This window comes from Aphis gossypii, chromosome X (genome assembly GCF_020184175.1).
Source record: "Aphis gossypii isolate Hap1 chromosome X, ASM2018417v2, whole genome shotgun sequence".
Taxonomy (NCBI): domain Eukaryota; kingdom Metazoa; phylum Arthropoda; class Insecta; order Hemiptera; family Aphididae; genus Aphis; species Aphis gossypii.
The window spans coordinates 15,653,534-15,672,312 of record NC_065533.1 but is presented as its reverse complement, the minus strand read 5'-3'; the positions used below and the strand labels follow the sequence as shown (position 1 = coordinate 15,672,312).

At 30.5% G+C, this 18,779-nt stretch overlaps 1 protein-coding gene across 2 annotated transcripts; it reads right to left on the bottom strand.

The window, feature by feature from the left end:
* Positions 1-1,433: 1,433 nt before the first annotated feature.
* On the bottom strand, positions 1,434-15,315 carry LOC114124520 (protein BCL9 homolog). 2 transcript variants are annotated; one of them, XM_027987795.2, is made up of 10 exons: positions 14,649-15,315; positions 9,074-9,416; positions 8,909-9,001; positions 8,542-8,855; positions 8,197-8,460; positions 6,242-6,455; positions 5,662-6,153; positions 4,505-5,290; positions 4,244-4,442; positions 1,434-3,697 (listed from the first exon to the last, which is right to left on the bottom strand). In XM_027987795.2, the coding sequence occupies exons 2-10, from the start codon at positions 9,378-9,380 to the stop codon at positions 2,089-2,091; spliced, it is 4,278 nt and encodes a 1,425-aa protein (XP_027843596.2). In that variant the 5' UTR covers positions 9,381-9,416; positions 14,649-15,315; the 3' UTR covers positions 1,434-2,088. The 2 variants fall into 2 exon arrangements, with proteins under 2 accessions (XP_027843596.2, XP_050061246.1); XM_050205289.1 differs by having other exon boundaries at positions 8,542-8,747.
* Positions 15,316-18,779: the final 3,464 nt, after the last annotated feature.

The window sequence follows — 18,779 nt, the reverse complement described above, 5'->3', positions numbered from 1 at the left end:
GTTTAATCAGGTTTATTTGTAAGGATCGTCATATCTGCGCTGAAATATACATTTTGTGTGTAGATGTTATAATTATTTAGTAATATAGATAATTAAGTAATAATTTTAAGAGAATTAAAAAAAATTGAAAATTGGGTGTTATTGGTTGACTTATTTGTTAAATATAAGTTAAATTTAGTTCTGATTATAATGCATACCAAATACATGTATATTAAACATTTTTATAAAGTTTAATTTTTTTTATTTATCATGTTTAAAACAAAGCATTTATAATTTAAAATAATTACCTATTTTCGAAAAAGTTAACAAAGAAACAATTTATTGAATGTTCCAAGGAACTAATATTAAGTATGTGTTAATTTCTGTAACTTAAGAAATACTGCATTACATTGTACAGTGCTTACTAACAAGTATGATCCTATTTATAGTAATACAAGACAGTATAATTTATTAAGATTGATATTATACATGACAGTAATTAAGATGCTATAAAAATGTTTTAGTTTTAATATGTTTAAGAAATAGTAGCTTTCCTCATCTGAATAATATACCACTTAAAGAAATTAGACAATTATTTAACATTTTTAGTTTTATTTTTAGTGCAGTAAAAATTAGTTGTTTTTTTAATTTATTTATTTTCTACTAATATTATCTGAAGTTACAGTTTCAAACATTGTAATACATATTTATTTAAGAATTTATAAATAATAATTCATAAGCATTTAACATTTTATTTAAAATATAAATTAAAAATAAATCCTATGTCAAACTACAAAATCAATTATTATTATTTGCAATTAATATTTAACATTCAATTTGAATACAATAAATTAATGAATTAAATATAATATTTTGTTAATGCTATAGCAGCAAGAATCAGAATTAAAATAATAAGAAATATTTTAAGTGTTAAAAAAATCAAATATTTTAAAACAAATGTGTAATTGAACAATAGCTAAGAAGGTATATAATAAATAATTAAGGCAACTTCTTTTACCTTCTGAAAAGATTTTTATAGTTACATAATATACTGTTTGTGAATATTATTATATTAATTTTCAGTGATCATACTAAATTAATACATGACAAAGAATATACCAACTAAATAGTTGGTTTATCTCTGAAAATTAAATGACCACCATTTATTTGATCACAAACACTTTGCACTAAGTTTTTGACAATTCCTGATTATTGATCATTGTCTTTTCACAATATTTTTCAAAAAGCATTGAACACAAACCTTTCATTTTAAATATATATTGCACTTTGTAATTTAAATAGATTATATAACCATTGATCTCACACTTCATTTTAATAGAGATTTTTAGGTTGAGATAATAACCATGGTAATAGAAAAACCTTTACCACAGTTAACATGAGTTATACTGAAAATGTATTCAATTATTAAGATTTAAATAAATTAACCACAAAAATTATTTAACACATTTGTTATAATAATTATAATAATCATTTATATTACATTGGAGTGGCGCATCATAATAATCTTAATAATAAAATGTACAAAAAAAAAATATATATCATTAAAGTTACACGCTCACTCCCTCATTATTGCTGCTGCTGTATTCAAATTGGTGTACAAAATAAATCATTTGCGATAATTTTATATTAATAATAATATAATAATATAATAATGTATAATAATAATAATAATAAAAAAAAATAATAATCATAATAATTATAAATTATTAAATTGTAATGTGGTGGTAGAGATGAATTATTTGTTATTTTTCCATTATAAATGGTCACGTCTATACAGTTTTAGTATATAAATATATATTATATACATATATATTTTAATAATACTTACATTGTATACACGTACAAATTAACTATTTTTTTTTCTTACATTATTTTTAACCTTAAATTTCAGGGTGTTATTCGAAAACAAATTGAATACACATAAAAATAATTATCTTTAAGGATTATCAGTCTGCTGTTAATCTTATACAATTGGGAGGCAGCTTAAAAAAATATAATTAAAAAAGGGAGAGGATTAATAATACAACACACATAATTTGCTAATATAAATAATTGTTATTGCTTTGGAAAAAGTCAAATTATTGTTATTTACTTAGAGACAAAAAATTGTTGAGGCCCTCCTCCGCCAGGTCCTGATGGACCTCCTCCTCCACCTCCACCACGAGTATTAGTGGCATATAATTGTTGCTGGAAATTATGAAACTGTTGGGCATAATTAGGATCTGCTGTAGTTGGGCCAATAAATGAATTTGAAGTAGGTGGACCACCTCTAAAACCTACAGGCCCACCACCAGGTCCCGGACCTCCTCCACCACCCATTGATGGTGGTAAAGGTTGTGTAGCATCTGGAGGACCTGGGCCACCCATCATTCCCCCGCCTTTATGTTGTTGAGGTGGAGGGCCTCCTGAACCACCTCCCATCATCATCATTTGCTGTTGTTGTGGATGACCTGATGATGGATGATGAAGAGGACCACCACCACCAAACATGTTATCTGTAGGTCCTCCATTATAGTTACTACCACCCATCCCCATTCCGTTGTTACCACTTCCTAATCGTATCATACCTGCCGAACTACCACGCATCATTCCTCGACTATTATTTGGTCCACCAGGTGGCATACCTCCCATACCACCTGCTCCAGGAGGACCACCGCTACCACACATCATATCATTAATTCCAGTTCCTCCATTACTATTATTGTAACCACCACCACCACCGGAATTTGGAAAATATTGTAAATTATGAGTAGGTACTTTTCCATCAAGATTAGACAATGGATTTCCACCATTACCAGGTCCACCAGAAAATCTTTGCAAAAAATCTAAACCCGGTTGTTGTTGTTGTTGTTGATTTTGAGGAGGCGGGGGAGCACCTCTAGGACCACCACCCCTAGAGTTGTTAGGTAAATATTGTATTGTATTGGGTGCACTAGGTTTAACCTGTATATTAGCACCACCATTATATAATACTCCAGGTCCACCTCCTGCTGGTATCCTAGGCATTAACCTTTGTTGTTGTTGCTGTTGATATTGTTGTTGTTGCATCATTGATGATGATTTTGGTGATAATGGACCACCACTAACACAGGAATTCATCATCATACCACCATTCCTACCACCGCCTATTGGAGGCATTCCCATAGGTAATCCACCTCCTGGTCCCATAGACATTCCACCTCCATTAGGACCAGGTGGTGGTGGCCCTTGTCCAATCCCCGGTCCAGGTCCATACATCATACGACCACCACTACCAGGAGGACCACCCATTCCACTATCATGCATTCCACCACTGCCCATACCCATTGGACCACACATAGGATCATTATTACTACCCATCATGTGCATTGGTGGACCACCTCCTCCGCCAAAAGGTGACATCATTCCACCTCCAGGATGATGATGTCCTGGACCACCAGGGTGGTGTAAGTTAGGTACTCCACCACCATGGTTAACAATCGGAGATGATCCTCCACCAGCCACATTATTAGCCAATTGTTGGTTCATTTGAGCCAAAGAAGATATTGGATCAAAATGTTTCATTGGTTGATGCTGTGATGTTTGAAGACCAGCTGCAACAGCAGCTGCTGCGGCTGCAGAAGGGTTTAAAGGCATATCACCAGGACGAACGATATTATAAGACTTCATATTAGAATCTGTCATTATCATGTCCATATTGTTTTGAGATGAAGAGACTCTAAAAACAATAAAAACATAATTATATTAAAATGATTTACTACAATTAGCTTTATTAGATTTAACTGTTAATAAAAAAATTAATTCAAATTTATAAATATTACATAATTAGATACATATTAATAATAGTTAAATGTATTGCAAATATATACAAAATAAAGTTATTATGATAATTAACAACCAACAAATAAATGCCTTGATATTACAATTAAATTTCTTTGACTCAAATCTTAATAATAAAATGAATTTTGAAGTAGATTTAATTGTTTTAATATTTAAAAAGTATATAACAGATATTCCAAAATTTTTCATTGAAATTAAAATGTTAATAATATTTCATAATAAAATGTGAGTGAAATCATATACATACAAAATTACGAACAAGATAATAATAAATCAATTATAGAATAAATTGGAATGAATAATAATAATAATTAATAAATGTTTATGTCAGTAGAATTTGAAATAATTGAACAAATGATGTTGTTACAAAGATTTTATCGTATTTTATTATTTTATATACAATGTAATAACTAGATTGACTTACGAAGGGGACATAGTTGAAGTAGTTGTAGTAGTAGAGGATGATGAATCTTTTAAACCAGTATTAGGTTGTTTTTGAATGGTAAGTTCTTGACCATCGAATGTATTCAAATATTGAATGTGTTGAGGAGAAGGAACGGGCATTAGATTAGGTTCATCTCCTCTTTTAGATAACTGTTTATTGCTATGACAAAATAATCCATCTAAAAATAAAATAACAAATAATTAGTTACAAAATAAAGTGTTATTTTATTTATGTATATACCAGGAGATTGTTGACCACCACCACTAGGTTGACCCGGAGTAGCAATGTTAGATGAGGGTGAAAATTCATTGGACATTGGTCCTTTTTGTTGTTTCATAGATGAACAAGAATTGTGGCCAGGCGACATATGAACTGGTGTACCTGGATTACTGGATTGTAGTCTTGATCCATTGCTACCAGGAGATCGTACTGCAGTTGGACTCATATTTGATGATGGTCGACCACCAGCTGGAGAGTTGAGTGCTGAACATGTGCGAGGAGATGGCAATGATAAATTGCTATTTGTTACTCCAGTACCATTGCCAGCTAATGGTGAATTTGGGCTACAACTTGGCACAGAAACAATAGGAACGCTAGCAGATCGAGCTACTGTTTGATGGTAAGAAGGTGGTGGACCACAACGTCCCCCATCTTTTTTCTTCTCATCTTCATTGCCAAACATTGATTTTGGCCAATCAGATGAACATGATGTTGGTGTTTTGGGTGGCAACAAGAGATCACCTGCAGAGCTAGTTGCTGCAGCTGTTACAACAGCATCTACATCCAAATCATCGTCAATGGATGGCATTAAGTCGTCCATACCACCACTCCCACTGCAATTATCTAATGGACCTCCAACAGAAGAAGATGACGATGTAACAGGAGGAGGTTGCTGCTGAGAAGGTCCTCCACCACTATTTGAATTTTCAGGAAATAATACTAGTTGAAGTTTCCGTAAAGTTGCTTGTTGTTCTTCACGATGTTGTCTTTGTTGTGGAGTCAAATTTTCATCAGGTACTTGAACACCTAACAAAATAAAAATATTATAAAATATGTGTGTTTAAAAATAACTGTGAAAGGGTAACTGGTAAGTTATTAGTAATAACTTAATTAAAAGAAAAATGATTCTATTAAAAATACATTAACTTGCAATAAGAAAAGCTAACAAAATAAGTAACAAAAATAATTTAATTACTTAAAGCTCATTTGTAGTATTTTTTCAACATTTTAAATAAATAAAATATTCTATATTTTTATGTAACTTTATATTTTGGCTAACTCTTTTATGCTTCTACAACTCTTATTGTACTTGGTTTTATGAATATAATTACACTATAATGGACTGTGAAATTTATTGGTAGATCTGGCGTATGTAGTTTCAAATGAAAAATACTCACCAGTTAACGAATGGTGTGATGTTGCTCCTAGAGATGAGTTTCCACTACCTATAGGATCATCAAAGTCTAAAGTTGGCATCATAGAGGCTAAAGAATTGTGGCCACCTGGTGAATCACCTGGGCCTGAAGGTACTGGTACTGGGGGTCCACCAGATGATGACATAAGACTATCCATTGTAGATGGTTGACATTTATTAGGGCCACCCATTGTCATCATGTCAGACATACCATGATGGTGAGGAGGCCCACCCATTCCTAGAGAACCACCTCTATGGTGAAGTGCACCAGAAGGATGATGAGGAGGTGGATGATGAGGATGATGTGGACCACCACCCATCATTGGTCTATGACCACCATCTATCATATTAGATGGATGATGTGGATTTGGGTGGTGTTGTTGATGATGTGGGTTGTGATGATCCATTAAATCTAAATCCATACCATTCATGGGCATACCACCACCACTACCAGGTCCCATAGAACATAAATTTCCTAAAATTGAAAATTAATAATAATTAATAAAATAAATAAATAAATAATTAGTAAAAATACTTTAAATAAAATAATTTCAAATAAATACCATGCTGATTCATCATTGAACCAGGACCTGATCCCATCATTGATTGATTTGAATTATTGCTATTCATTAACATTCCAGGACCCATTGATCCTCCACCACTATGATTTGACATACCCATAATACCATTATTACCAGGACCACACATTGATCCCATCATATTATGATTCGGAGGATGTTGTAGCTGCTGAGGTCCAGAATCATTGAGATTATTTCCCTTAAAAATAAAATAAAAATAAAATTGTGATTTTTTTAGTGTTGACAAGCATCAAAAAATATATAATATGTAAATACAAATAAAGTGGAGTATAACCATTATTTACGATTCAACAATAATATTTACCCTAAAGTGTGTTAGACGTATAAGTCACCTAATATTTTTTTATTTATTAAATTATGATTTATTAGTTATCCAGGTTCATAATAAACCTATAAAACAAGGATCATTTAACCTTCCGTAGTCACATAATATAAAATATAGTTATTATATAATATACATAATTATTATTTTTATTATTTACACATACTACTTAATTGATTTTTAAAATATTTATTATGTATTAATGTTTACTTATTTTTGTAATCCAAGATTTTATATCAACAATTATTATCACAATAATAATTATTTATTTTAATATATATAAATATAATATGCTTAATTTTGTTTTTAGATTCTTCAATTTTATAATCTTTTATTATGTTTATATATTGATTATTTAATTACAAAAAAAATATATAAAATGAAAAGTACTTATTACATGAACATTAAACTGAAAGAAAATATGTCAATTCTTTTAATTCTAACATTAAATTAATCAGATTGACCATGTAATTAATACAAAAGCGTTCAAATTCTGATCTAATCACTGATATAAGAAGTTTTTGAGTCACCAATTATACAATTGATTACTGTACATAGTTATGAAATGGAAACTAGAGGGTAAAAGACTTATAGGCAACCCGAAGAAAATATGGGTAGACATAGTAGAAAACGATCTTAAAATTAAGGTAAAGCAAGATAAGAAATAAATAATTTAAAACATTACGAAAAATGGGGGGATATAGGATATAGGATGATGATTACTTTTAATTATAAATAAATATCAAAAATTCATTAATATATTAAGTTTAGCTTAATATAACCAGAGGCTTATAAAATCAAAGAAAAAAAATTAAACCAAATTATATTTTTTTAAAGTTAATTTAACTGCTTATAAGTAAACAATCATTATATTATTGAACCATTTTAATAACTTTTAGTAGTCAAAAACAGAGCTAATTTTATCATAACATTAGATAATTATTTTTATGATGAATAATAACAATAAATATTATTATCCATTATATGATTAAAATATAAATCATACCAAAGTTTTTAGGTATTGCAAGTACCATTTAATTAACCAATTATCCACATATGTTTTAATTTTAAGCTAGTAAGAGAAATAAATTATGCAATGTTCAAGTGAGGACAATTATTGGTTATAATTATTGATTGTAAATCAGAAGACAGAAATAAACAACTCAAAATTACTATGATAATAATTATTTGAACTAAGTTAGAGTAACAATTAAAAAAATAAAAAAACAATTATTTAAAAACTATGTAATAAAAGAGTTAAAATATTTTTAATATTTTATTTTAAACTGAACTAAAATAATTTATTTTTAAGATAAATTCTCTATTTCTAAAAAATTATTTCACAAACACAAGTGATTTGTTGCAGTTTATTTACTTACACAATTCAAAACATAAAATGATTTTTTTTTTTTATAAGAAAATTATAGATTTGTGCCTTCAACATTTCTGTGCCCTCGGATTTTGCCTATATTGCAAACTTCTAGATACCCATGGCTTTACATATTTAATAGTAACATAATGATACATTCATATTTTTATTAATATAAATTAACTTAAATATTGCACATAAATTAGAAATCCATAATTAAAACTATACCTGGTGTTGATTCCACATTGGCATTCTTGCTCCAGGTTGTTGTTGCATCATGGGATTTTCCATCGAGGCACCTGATGGACTATTGCTGTTTTTCATTGATCTTGAATAAGGTGTACCACCACCATATTTTGGTTGTCCACCATGAGGAGTCATACCTTTGTTTAGTTGTTGTTGATGTTTCATTTGTTGTTGAGATGCAACCACATTATTCATCCACTGTCCAGGATTCTGTCTATTAAACTGGTTTACTTTTAATGGATGTTTCTAATAAAATTAAAAATGTATTAAATTTTTTTAAATTATATGGTATTTTTACATTGAACATTTAAAAATATTTCACCATACCTCTAGGAATTTTTTTGTTCGTGGTTGAGCACAATGATAAGCTATAATAGTAGGATATTGGCCAGCTAATACAGATTCAGCTGATTTATTTGCTAAACTCGTGGAAAATACAAAAATCTGACTTTGTTGTTGCATATACTGTTGTTGTTGGGCATCCATATTTCCACTAGTTGTATTTGATTGTTTGTTTCCAGCAGCATTTGGGCCTAAAACATTGCTCATTAATGGTTGTACTCCACCAGAACCATCAATTAAATCTGATGGCCCTCCACTTCCACTATTCATTGAAGATAGTACAACCCGATCACACGATTCTAAAAAGATTTAGTTTAATATTTAAAATTAAATAAAATCATAAATATCATACCAAAGTCAGATTCAACAGTAGTTGTGGTTGTACTTGTAGTATTGTTATCTTCTACTTTAATGCCACTGTTATTACTGGAATCTTCGTGCTTAACTGAAGAACCCAAATAATAATTTTAGTATTGGCATTTTTTTTTAAGAAAATAATCTAAAATTATTTACTCACTTTGACTAAGACAAAGATCATTTGACATTAGCTGTTGCTTTTGGTCAGTGTTAGAAGAACCTGGTGAAGTATTGCTACTAGCATTTCCACCAACACCACTTTTATTATCAGCTACATCCCCGCCAGCATTATCTATTAAAGCTGTCATATCAGATTCGGTTTTGATAATTCTGTCCAAATCGTGATGAAGTTCACCACTATTATTATCTGGTGTTTTGATCATTTGGTTATCATCCCCAGCACTAGGGTCTCCTTCACTACTAAACGATGAAGACTTTGTTTCAATGTATTGCTTCTCCTTGATCATCACACGCGTGAGCTTGTGATTAAAATTCTTGTGGAGCTGTTTAAATATAATATTAACTAAATTAATTTAAGGTAGATACTAATGGTAATTGGTTAACCAAAATTGTAAATGATATATTAATGATTTAGTATATTATGGGTAGTATGATGGGTAACATTATAATTAGTGAAATATAATTCTAAAATCACATTCATTAAAACAGATTTAAAATTGTATTAGATATTTTGTTGTTTATATTGCACAATTTGATATTTATAAGCATCTAAACAAATCATATTTATTTTTACATACTATAGAATATATTTATCTCTCAAGCTTATCCTAAATAACACTTAATACCATCATAAATCACAATTTATATCATTTTTAACATAAAATCATGAATATATTAAAATAATTGATAAGACAAAATATGTTTCATAAACTTAATATAGGTACCATCTATATAGATTACATTTTAGAGTTCAGATACCTAATTATGAATATAATAACAATGAGGCCTAAATTTGTATGTAGTAGTTAATTCATTTTAAGTTTAATGATACATAAATTATACGCATCTCTAGTTCTTACAATATCTCCCAAAATGTTTAAATTGGAATAATATAATAAATTATTTATAAAATTAAAAAGGGCAAATAGTTTAATACATAATATAATAGGGCAGTTATATGTAGTTACCAAATATTAAAGCAATTAAACAAATGAAAGTGATACGTACTAGAACTAGGTATTTGAAATAAAATTATAGTTTATCATTGAATTTTTATTCTAAAGCACTGTATAATTATACAGTATATTTTAGTATACTATAATAAGTACTTAAAGTACATCTTAAAATCAGCAAATTTAATAATCAAATTATGATAATGATTATAATAATTAAGTATATAGGTTAAAACTTATTAGAGCTTGAACTTTAATGCATTGGCAATATTTTAGTACTATGATTTATTACTCTGTAAATTATAAATATTTTCAGATTAAATTAAACTAAATTTCTTTTTTGATTATCAGGTATTTCCTTTTTCTTTTAAGTACCTAATTGTTTAAAATGATAATTTTTCAAAATTGTACATAATATGTTTAGTGTGACAGAAGTTAAATTTTAATTGTTGTTAAATTAATAAACCAACATCCTATTTAAACCCAGTTTTACTGCAAATAGGGTACAGAATTTAAAGTATTTTGACCAGATTGTAAATAGAAACTAGATGTAATGGAACAAATAAAATAAAAACCATATGATTATTATGTTGTATTTTAAATTGAATTACCTACCAAAGGTGAATCTTTTTTGTGAATAAATTAAAAAGTTAATTTTATTTACATTTCAACATACAATTAAGGGCTAACTCCAATTTATACTTTAACTGCTGGTATTACTTGTACTATTGGTTATGGTTATCTTATCATATACACTCTAGTATGTAATTTAAATCTTTATTATCATAAATTAATAGAAACAAAGATTAGTACTGTCTTTCCTTACATGTAATAATTTTTTACCCATCATATATTTTGTCATTGGGTGATAATCTTTGGGTTCACACATAGTTTTCTATTTTACTGATACATTTGACAAATTTCTGAGGGACAAGGTACATATATTTTAATATTTATAAATATTAATGATAATGAAACAAATAATGAATATTGAAGAACTAGATGATGATGACAAACAGTGTTGATACTATACAATAATTTATAATGATATAGTACTTATTTATAAAAAATTTGGTTTGTCATTGTAACCAATTTTACATTATCCACTTATCACTCGACTTATCATGAGAAAATATCATCTAAAATCTAAATATAGTTGTGGAGTGATAAAACTTGGTAGAGAGCATACTGCAGTCGCAATGCTGCTGGTAAAGCATAATATACAACAAAATAGCTTTGGTTATCATTATGTTTAGTAAATATTTTAATAAGCTATTTCCAGTGTATTCAAGATTATTAATCATACCTAAGTAATTTAAACAGTCATCATCTTGATATACTTAAAATATTTTACCAATTTGAAATACTTTAGAGTAATTTAGTGGTTTTTGAGAATAAATCTGGGAACTGACAAATATATTTTAAAAATTAAGAAGTTTCTAATTAAACGACAAACCTAGTAAAATTTAATATTTTCAGGTTTTATAGTAATAAATTAATATTTTTTTTAGTAAATAATTATTTTATTTAAAGTTTGCAATTAGTTTAGATTAATAATGATTCTTGAAACTGAAAACCAAATATATACATAGTGATTCTTTTATCAAACAACACTTATTATTTCAAAATCCATTACCTAACGTGTTTGAAAATATATTGTTTTATATAATTTTTTAAGTATTTAATTTTTTAAAACAACATATATTATTAATTTTATATTCTGAATTACCTATAGGATATATTTCAAAATTGATTAGCGTTAACTTGTATTTTAAAAACCAGTAATAGGTACCCATTTATTTTAACTTAACGACTGTAACTCTTAAACAAAATTGAATGAATAAAACCATTTTAATTTTTAATTTAATTTTTTTTTTGATTTATTAAAAAATCTATTATTTTTAATTTCATACAAATTTAAAAAAAATTATTTTGTTATTAGTTGATGTGGTACAATATTTGCTTGAATATTATATTTGGTATTCGTTTAATATAATATATACCAAAAAAAACTGTATGCATGGAGTATGCTTCCTACCGTAGTTATTTTTAAATTGATTTTTGAAAGTGGAAAAAAGAGACAAGGCAACTTTATTACCAATCGTACAAAATGAAATATAACTAAGAACAATTATTTATTCAAATCAATGGCAAACATGTAATAGGTATCTTAAAAGATATAAGTTATCATCATGAAACCGCCAATCATTCAGAGTTTTTTGTTGATCCTACAACGAGTGCATAAACATAAACGACCGAGTATAATATACATGGAGACATGTCAAAACTAAATACCCAAGAAATAACGATTTGATAAACCAACAATTAAAAGAAGAATGGTGGCGGTCAATTAATACGCAACATGGCTAATTAGAAATTTTCTGGAATGATGCAAAAATAATAGGTATATAATGACATATTATAACAATATTATAAAATACTTGACTATGATGATCATCAGTCATTAATATTGTTAATTTGTTATTAATCAAAAACCAGTAGGTAAACGGTTTTTGGTAAGTAGCGTACTATCCAATATTTTAAGGATAAAAAATGTATTATATCAGGTATGTTTATTAAAAGCTTAAAGTTATTTTAACTAATATAACCATAGATAATGAATTATATAAAGCTATTAACTTATAAAAATATTATTATTAATATTACAAGGTATATTCAAAAAGTTAGTTCCATTTTCTACTAATTCTTGTAGATTTTGCATAAGAGCAGTTTGATTATCCTTCCTACAAGATATAGGCATCTAAAATCAGGCCACCGAGAGAACACTTCTGGGCGGCAATCAAAATTTGTCCCTTCTCGCGCATTCCCACCACTAAACCCTCTAAAACACCGACTGCCATTAACACGTGTCGCCAACATCATCGCCGCTTTATGGCGATTAGACAGTAGAGTGGGAGAGATTTGGGTACGAAACTGTAGAGCTCTATAATTTGTACGTGCGAAAGGTTAGGTACGCTCTCGGTGGCCCGAGTATAGTGATTTTTATCTTTATTTACACATAAAATCATCTATGGAAGGCCAAAACTTCAACAAAAATGATGAGGTGAAAGAAGCTGTTAATACATTGTTACAATCGCAGAAGGCATTTTTCTATGAGGAAAGATACAAAAACTAGTATACTAAATGATAAGTGCCTAAATAATGGTGTTGACTATATTGAAAAAAATAGTGTAATAGATACATGTAAGTACTTTATATTCAAATAAAATGTGTTTTAAAAATTAATTATGACTTCTTTTACATGTATTTATTGCCCATAGTAACTTACTTTCTGGGCATACCTTAAACGTTATTTTTATAAATTATTTTATTTTATTGCTAAGCAGCATTGGTGGAGGTCAGGTGAGTTAACGGCGATCAGTGTTTTGGAGGGTCTAGTGATAGGAATGCGCGAGAACGAACAAATTTTGGTCCCCGCCCAGAAGCTTTCTCTTGGTAGCCCGATTATAGCAATGATCATGAAATTAAGTTATAGGTTTATTTCTGTCTGACTTCAGCAAAATAAATAAAAGAGTAAAATTCTGGTTATGCAATTGAAGTACCTATAACATATTATAATTTATTGATGATCAAATTAAATATTCAAAATCAAAGTTGGTTTAACAAAACTCTTTGAAAAAGCATTATTATGCCTAAAACATTATATTAGTAACAAAAGATAAAAACTAAATAGTAGGTAAATATTAAAATAGTGTCACAAAATAGAATAAAAGTATGGTTGATTAATGATTATACATGGATAACCCATATCACAAGTAGTCCAAGACTAAAGGTAAATAATAATGGTATCAGAGATAACTGGTGAGATAATTAATAAGTACCAAATTAATTTTTCGAAAATCATCAAAATTTAATCAATTATAATAAAATACTCATTAAAATGGTAAGACATATTATTGTAATACTTCAATTAGGAACAAACATTAAGATAAAATATGAAAAGTATGCTACCTAATCAAAAATAGAATTAATCAATGTTTTAACTAGACTTTAACCTTTGTCCTTAGCAATTCTACGAAATAATTCTTACAAAAAAAAATATATATATTAAAAATCTTATTATAGACGTTATAAAAACAACATTGAATTGATTGCGAGTACAATAAATACATCTACCTATGTAATCTTTATTTTGTTTAGACATGATTAAAAAATGTATCGGTACAAATACAATACAATACACATTTCTGTTGTTCAAAACCATTAAATGACCTACATCGTTTACATTTAACTTCTCGATGGGGCAGGTTAAGAACAAACAACATAAATAGGTAGAATAGGATCTATCAGACTTCAGATTTGATACGGTAAAAAAAACGAATGCGACACACAGAATTAAGGGTGTTATGTTTTGTTTTTTGGAGGCATAGCAAGTGAGTGATATTTGACACTTAAAACGTCGGTCGACATTAATATCGTAAGAAGAAAATGATTTGGAATGGCGTTCGCAACGCATGTTCAACGCCTGCAGTGTGAAACACATCACGGCTGCCTATCGAGAGAGAGACACTGACGTGACTCGGTGCTACTCTACGGTACCTACGACTACCTATTACAATAGACGGACGTTAAGACACTCACTCGGACCAACTATAACCACTGCGGCGTACTACAGTCGGTACTGGACGACGAACGCGCGAGCGTAGTCACCGTGTGTTATGGGACGGTCCTGCGTTTGTTCCGGCCTTTTCCATGGCCACCGCCAGTGTCGTCCGATTGCAGTCGGGCTGTTTCTCGAGGCATGATCTTCACGGGCCGCCGCCGCCGCCAACTCTGGACGCGCGCGACCGGACCATCGGCAGACGGAAACTGGGCTGGACCGACACGAATGGACTCGTCGCCCCCGGGATCTCACTGTACAGCGGTCATCGACGACGAGAGACGGTCGTGTGAGGAGGTAGACGGGCCGGCGACTAGAGCGTCGGCGGCATGTCGCCGAGAGAACGACGACGTTCGGTCAGACCAAAGAGGCCGAGTGTTGACGGGCGCGCGCGAGTCCAAACCAACGTGCGACCGACGGACGAGACGGAGAACGCGGCGACGGGTGCCGGACGACGGAAACGTTGCGACGTCTGTTGGTCGTTGCTCGTAAATCGCGACGACGACGAAAGAGACGATAATAATAATAATATTGTTACCGGACGAAACGGCACGGATCGACGGCGGTGTGCTGGTTGGTCGATGTCGCTGGTGACAATAATAAAACCCAATGTTACACACGCACACGCACACACACACACACACACACACACACACACGTACGTACGCGAGCGCGCTCGGACACACGGACGACGCACACGCGCACAACCGCGAGCGCACGCACGCGCCCCAATTCTCGCGCACACGGACGCACGCACACACACGCACAAGCGATAATAACACGCGCCGGCACTGCGACTATTATTGTGTGGCGGCGGCGGCGACGGGGGGTCGGCGGCGATCGGCGGGGCGGGGAGGAGGGGGGCGGCCGACGAGATCGGACCCGTGCGGCGCGCGGACCGACGGGGGGTCGAGATAAATAAATAACAACACGGATACGGCGACGGCGCGCATCGGCCATTTTGACGGCGCGTGGAGGCGAAAACGGCGCGCCACCGCGAGCCGCGGTGTGCGTGTGTGTTCGTTCGGTTACCGCGTCCCCGTGGAGGTATCGCGATCGGCGTAGTTGTCGACGCCGCCGCGGCCGCCGTACCGCGTACCGTCGTTCGCGCGATCGGCGGTGCTCCGAGAGCTGATATTCTAAACGATTTTCGATTTTTAACCCCCGGTCGACGTCCTATTTTCTAAAAAACGCACGAATTTATCGTTACGCTAACAGAAAACGTATAACGACGTCATGATCGTCGGAAAAACGTTTACCCAATTGTACCGTTGAAATAGGATTTCGAGATATACATACCAAACGACACTTGTACGAAAATTAAATTTTTTACGTGCTCGTAATTTATAAAACAAAATATAGGTATGAGGTACTTTCGAAAATAGAAATTATAGGTAGGCATATGAGTTTTTATGATTTTTTTGGTGGTGCAATAATATAAACTTGCACTATCACGTTTCAAATGTGGTAATGCAATTATTATTGTTTCATTTACGCCACTGCGTACGATGAAATCCTATCGAAAACGATAACGGGATACGATTCAAGTATTAATACGGGTTGAAACGGTGTTTCAAACCGCGAAACTGTAAAACACCGATATCACAGAGTGCTACGTGATATTGTACAATAATATTAGAGATTTTATATTTCGAATATTTATCGTTTAAAATCGCTGAATAATATAATAACATAATGAGTGGCGGGCGCCACACGAGACGCGTAAGGACACGACCCTACGTCGTAATCGATTCGCACGATAAATCATTACTTTCGTTTGTCGCTGAGTTGTAACACGGAACTTTTGATCGATACGCCTAAAATGGTGGTCCCCTAAATTTAATTTAGTGCGGCACAGAGTTTAATTTTTTACGTAACCCGTCGTGCTTAATTACCTATACCTAGATAGATATGATAGGTACTGTCGTACTGATTACTGATAAGAGGCGGTCACGAATTCGATATTAACTTATCTTACTTAGGTACCTAGTAGTGGAAAAGATACGGATAACGGTTGTTGAATCGTAGGTATAAGTCAAACTATACGCGATATTTCGTTTTTATTCAATGCTGTTTTAATAAATAAAAAACATTTATACGGTTTTACGTCAAATTGTTTGTAACATATTATTTATATTTTGACCGTATCGTAATTAAATAGGTAAAGGCAATAGAGTCACCAGTGACCAGTCATGACTATTACAACACGACCTGTTTACGTGAACTTGACAGAATAAAATTAAAAATAGTTTTTTTTAAATAAACAAACCCACGCAAAAAAAACTGCTTTAGAAACTTACAAACTGCTTAAATACGTTTTTTTCTTTTATCAAAAATATAATCTATATAATATTTTGCAATAAACATATTCCTATTACCTTTAACCCACGTAAAACAATAATTAAACACCTGTGTATAATATTTCTGTAGGTAATAAAAAAAAATGTATTTAATTATAACTTTTTAGATACCTATTGAATTGAGTGACGATTGTATTGATTTTACAATGTGTGTGTATTTTTTTATTGGAGTTTAAAGAAAATTAGATCTAGTTGGTACTTTAAAAGTCAAAAGTAAAAAATTCTTAGCACTTTTCTAAATAATGGTAGAAAAGAAAGTTAAGCAAAATCCGAAAATTTTTTTTTGCAAAACCAGTGTATGATCAAATTGATTTTATTTTACGTTATAATACAAGTAGAAATTTTCATTCTCTTTATTACCATTTTCTTTAAATGATAACATTTTCAAGATTTTTTAAATCTTTTTGAGATATTTATAGACATTTAAAATTATTGTTTGATCTAATATGAATATTTTTATAAGTTTTAAAATTAAAAAAAGAAATGAAGAGTGTAAAATATTTTTATAAGCGTTTAGAATTAAAATTTTAACACATTTTGTGAAAATCGTGGAAATTAGCAAATTATTTTACAGTTAAAAACTGATAACATTTTTAATATTCCAGTAAACATTGCAGGTTTATAATCTACATTTATAATAAGGATAACTTAGTTGTATGTGTATACGCAGTCTGGCAGTCATAATTCGTATAATAATGGTATAATATAAGTTAAAAAGATAGATTTTACGTTGACAATACACATGTACGTATTTGTAAATTTTTCATGATAAAATTACGTTTATTTTATTTGGCTTTTTGTCTTTTTTTTTTGGTTGGTCGATATTATGTCAAAATATAGGTACGGATTTACGTGTAATTTACTTCTAGTTGAGAATTTGAGATCGGTTAGTCCGCATTTTTTTTTTTATGATTGAACCAGTGAAGTGGTGAGATCAAAATTTTTTGATAAAATATTGAGTGATACTAGTAGTAGGTAGCCTACCCAAGGTAGGTAAACTAAAATCTTAGCTCCTATTAACTATTAAGTACCTATTTTATTAAACACACACAAATATATATATATACTTACCTAAAATTTCAAAACGTAGCATAATGTTTTTTATGAATTTTGCAACTCATATTAGTCATTTTAACAAAAATTTACAGAAAAGTCATATTAATTTTTTACAACATTTCATATTAAACTGTGTTCTGTAAAATAACTGTTTCTCCTCATTCGATTTTTATTACTTTATCGTTAAGAAAATTTTCAAACGTCAACTATATTAATATAAGTTGTAACAATCAGCACACATTTAAGTGTAATTAATGTGTAATGTCTTATCAGTTTTATTAAAATGATAATTTTATTACTTAAATATTAAAATATAGTATTCGTACACACAAATAATTGTTCTATATCAGATATGTATGTGATTTGATTTATGAAGTTAGCCTCTTCTTATTGCTATAATCAATCCAAAGTAATGAAATTATTGTGCAAACTATTGTTTAACATTTTTTAGAATTTTTTAATTAAAATTATTATTTTGATTAATTGTTTATAAATATTAGAAAGTCCTCTGCTAAAATAAAAACCCGAATTTGTGAACAAGTAGATAGATGGCAGTAATTATGTTACACTAAATTATAGGGCTAGGATTTTAAAGCATAATAAACAACAAATAAAAACACACCATTGTTTTAAAAAAGCAACCGAGAAGCATATTTATTAAAAAAAAAAATAAACTGTGACCAAAACTTAACACAA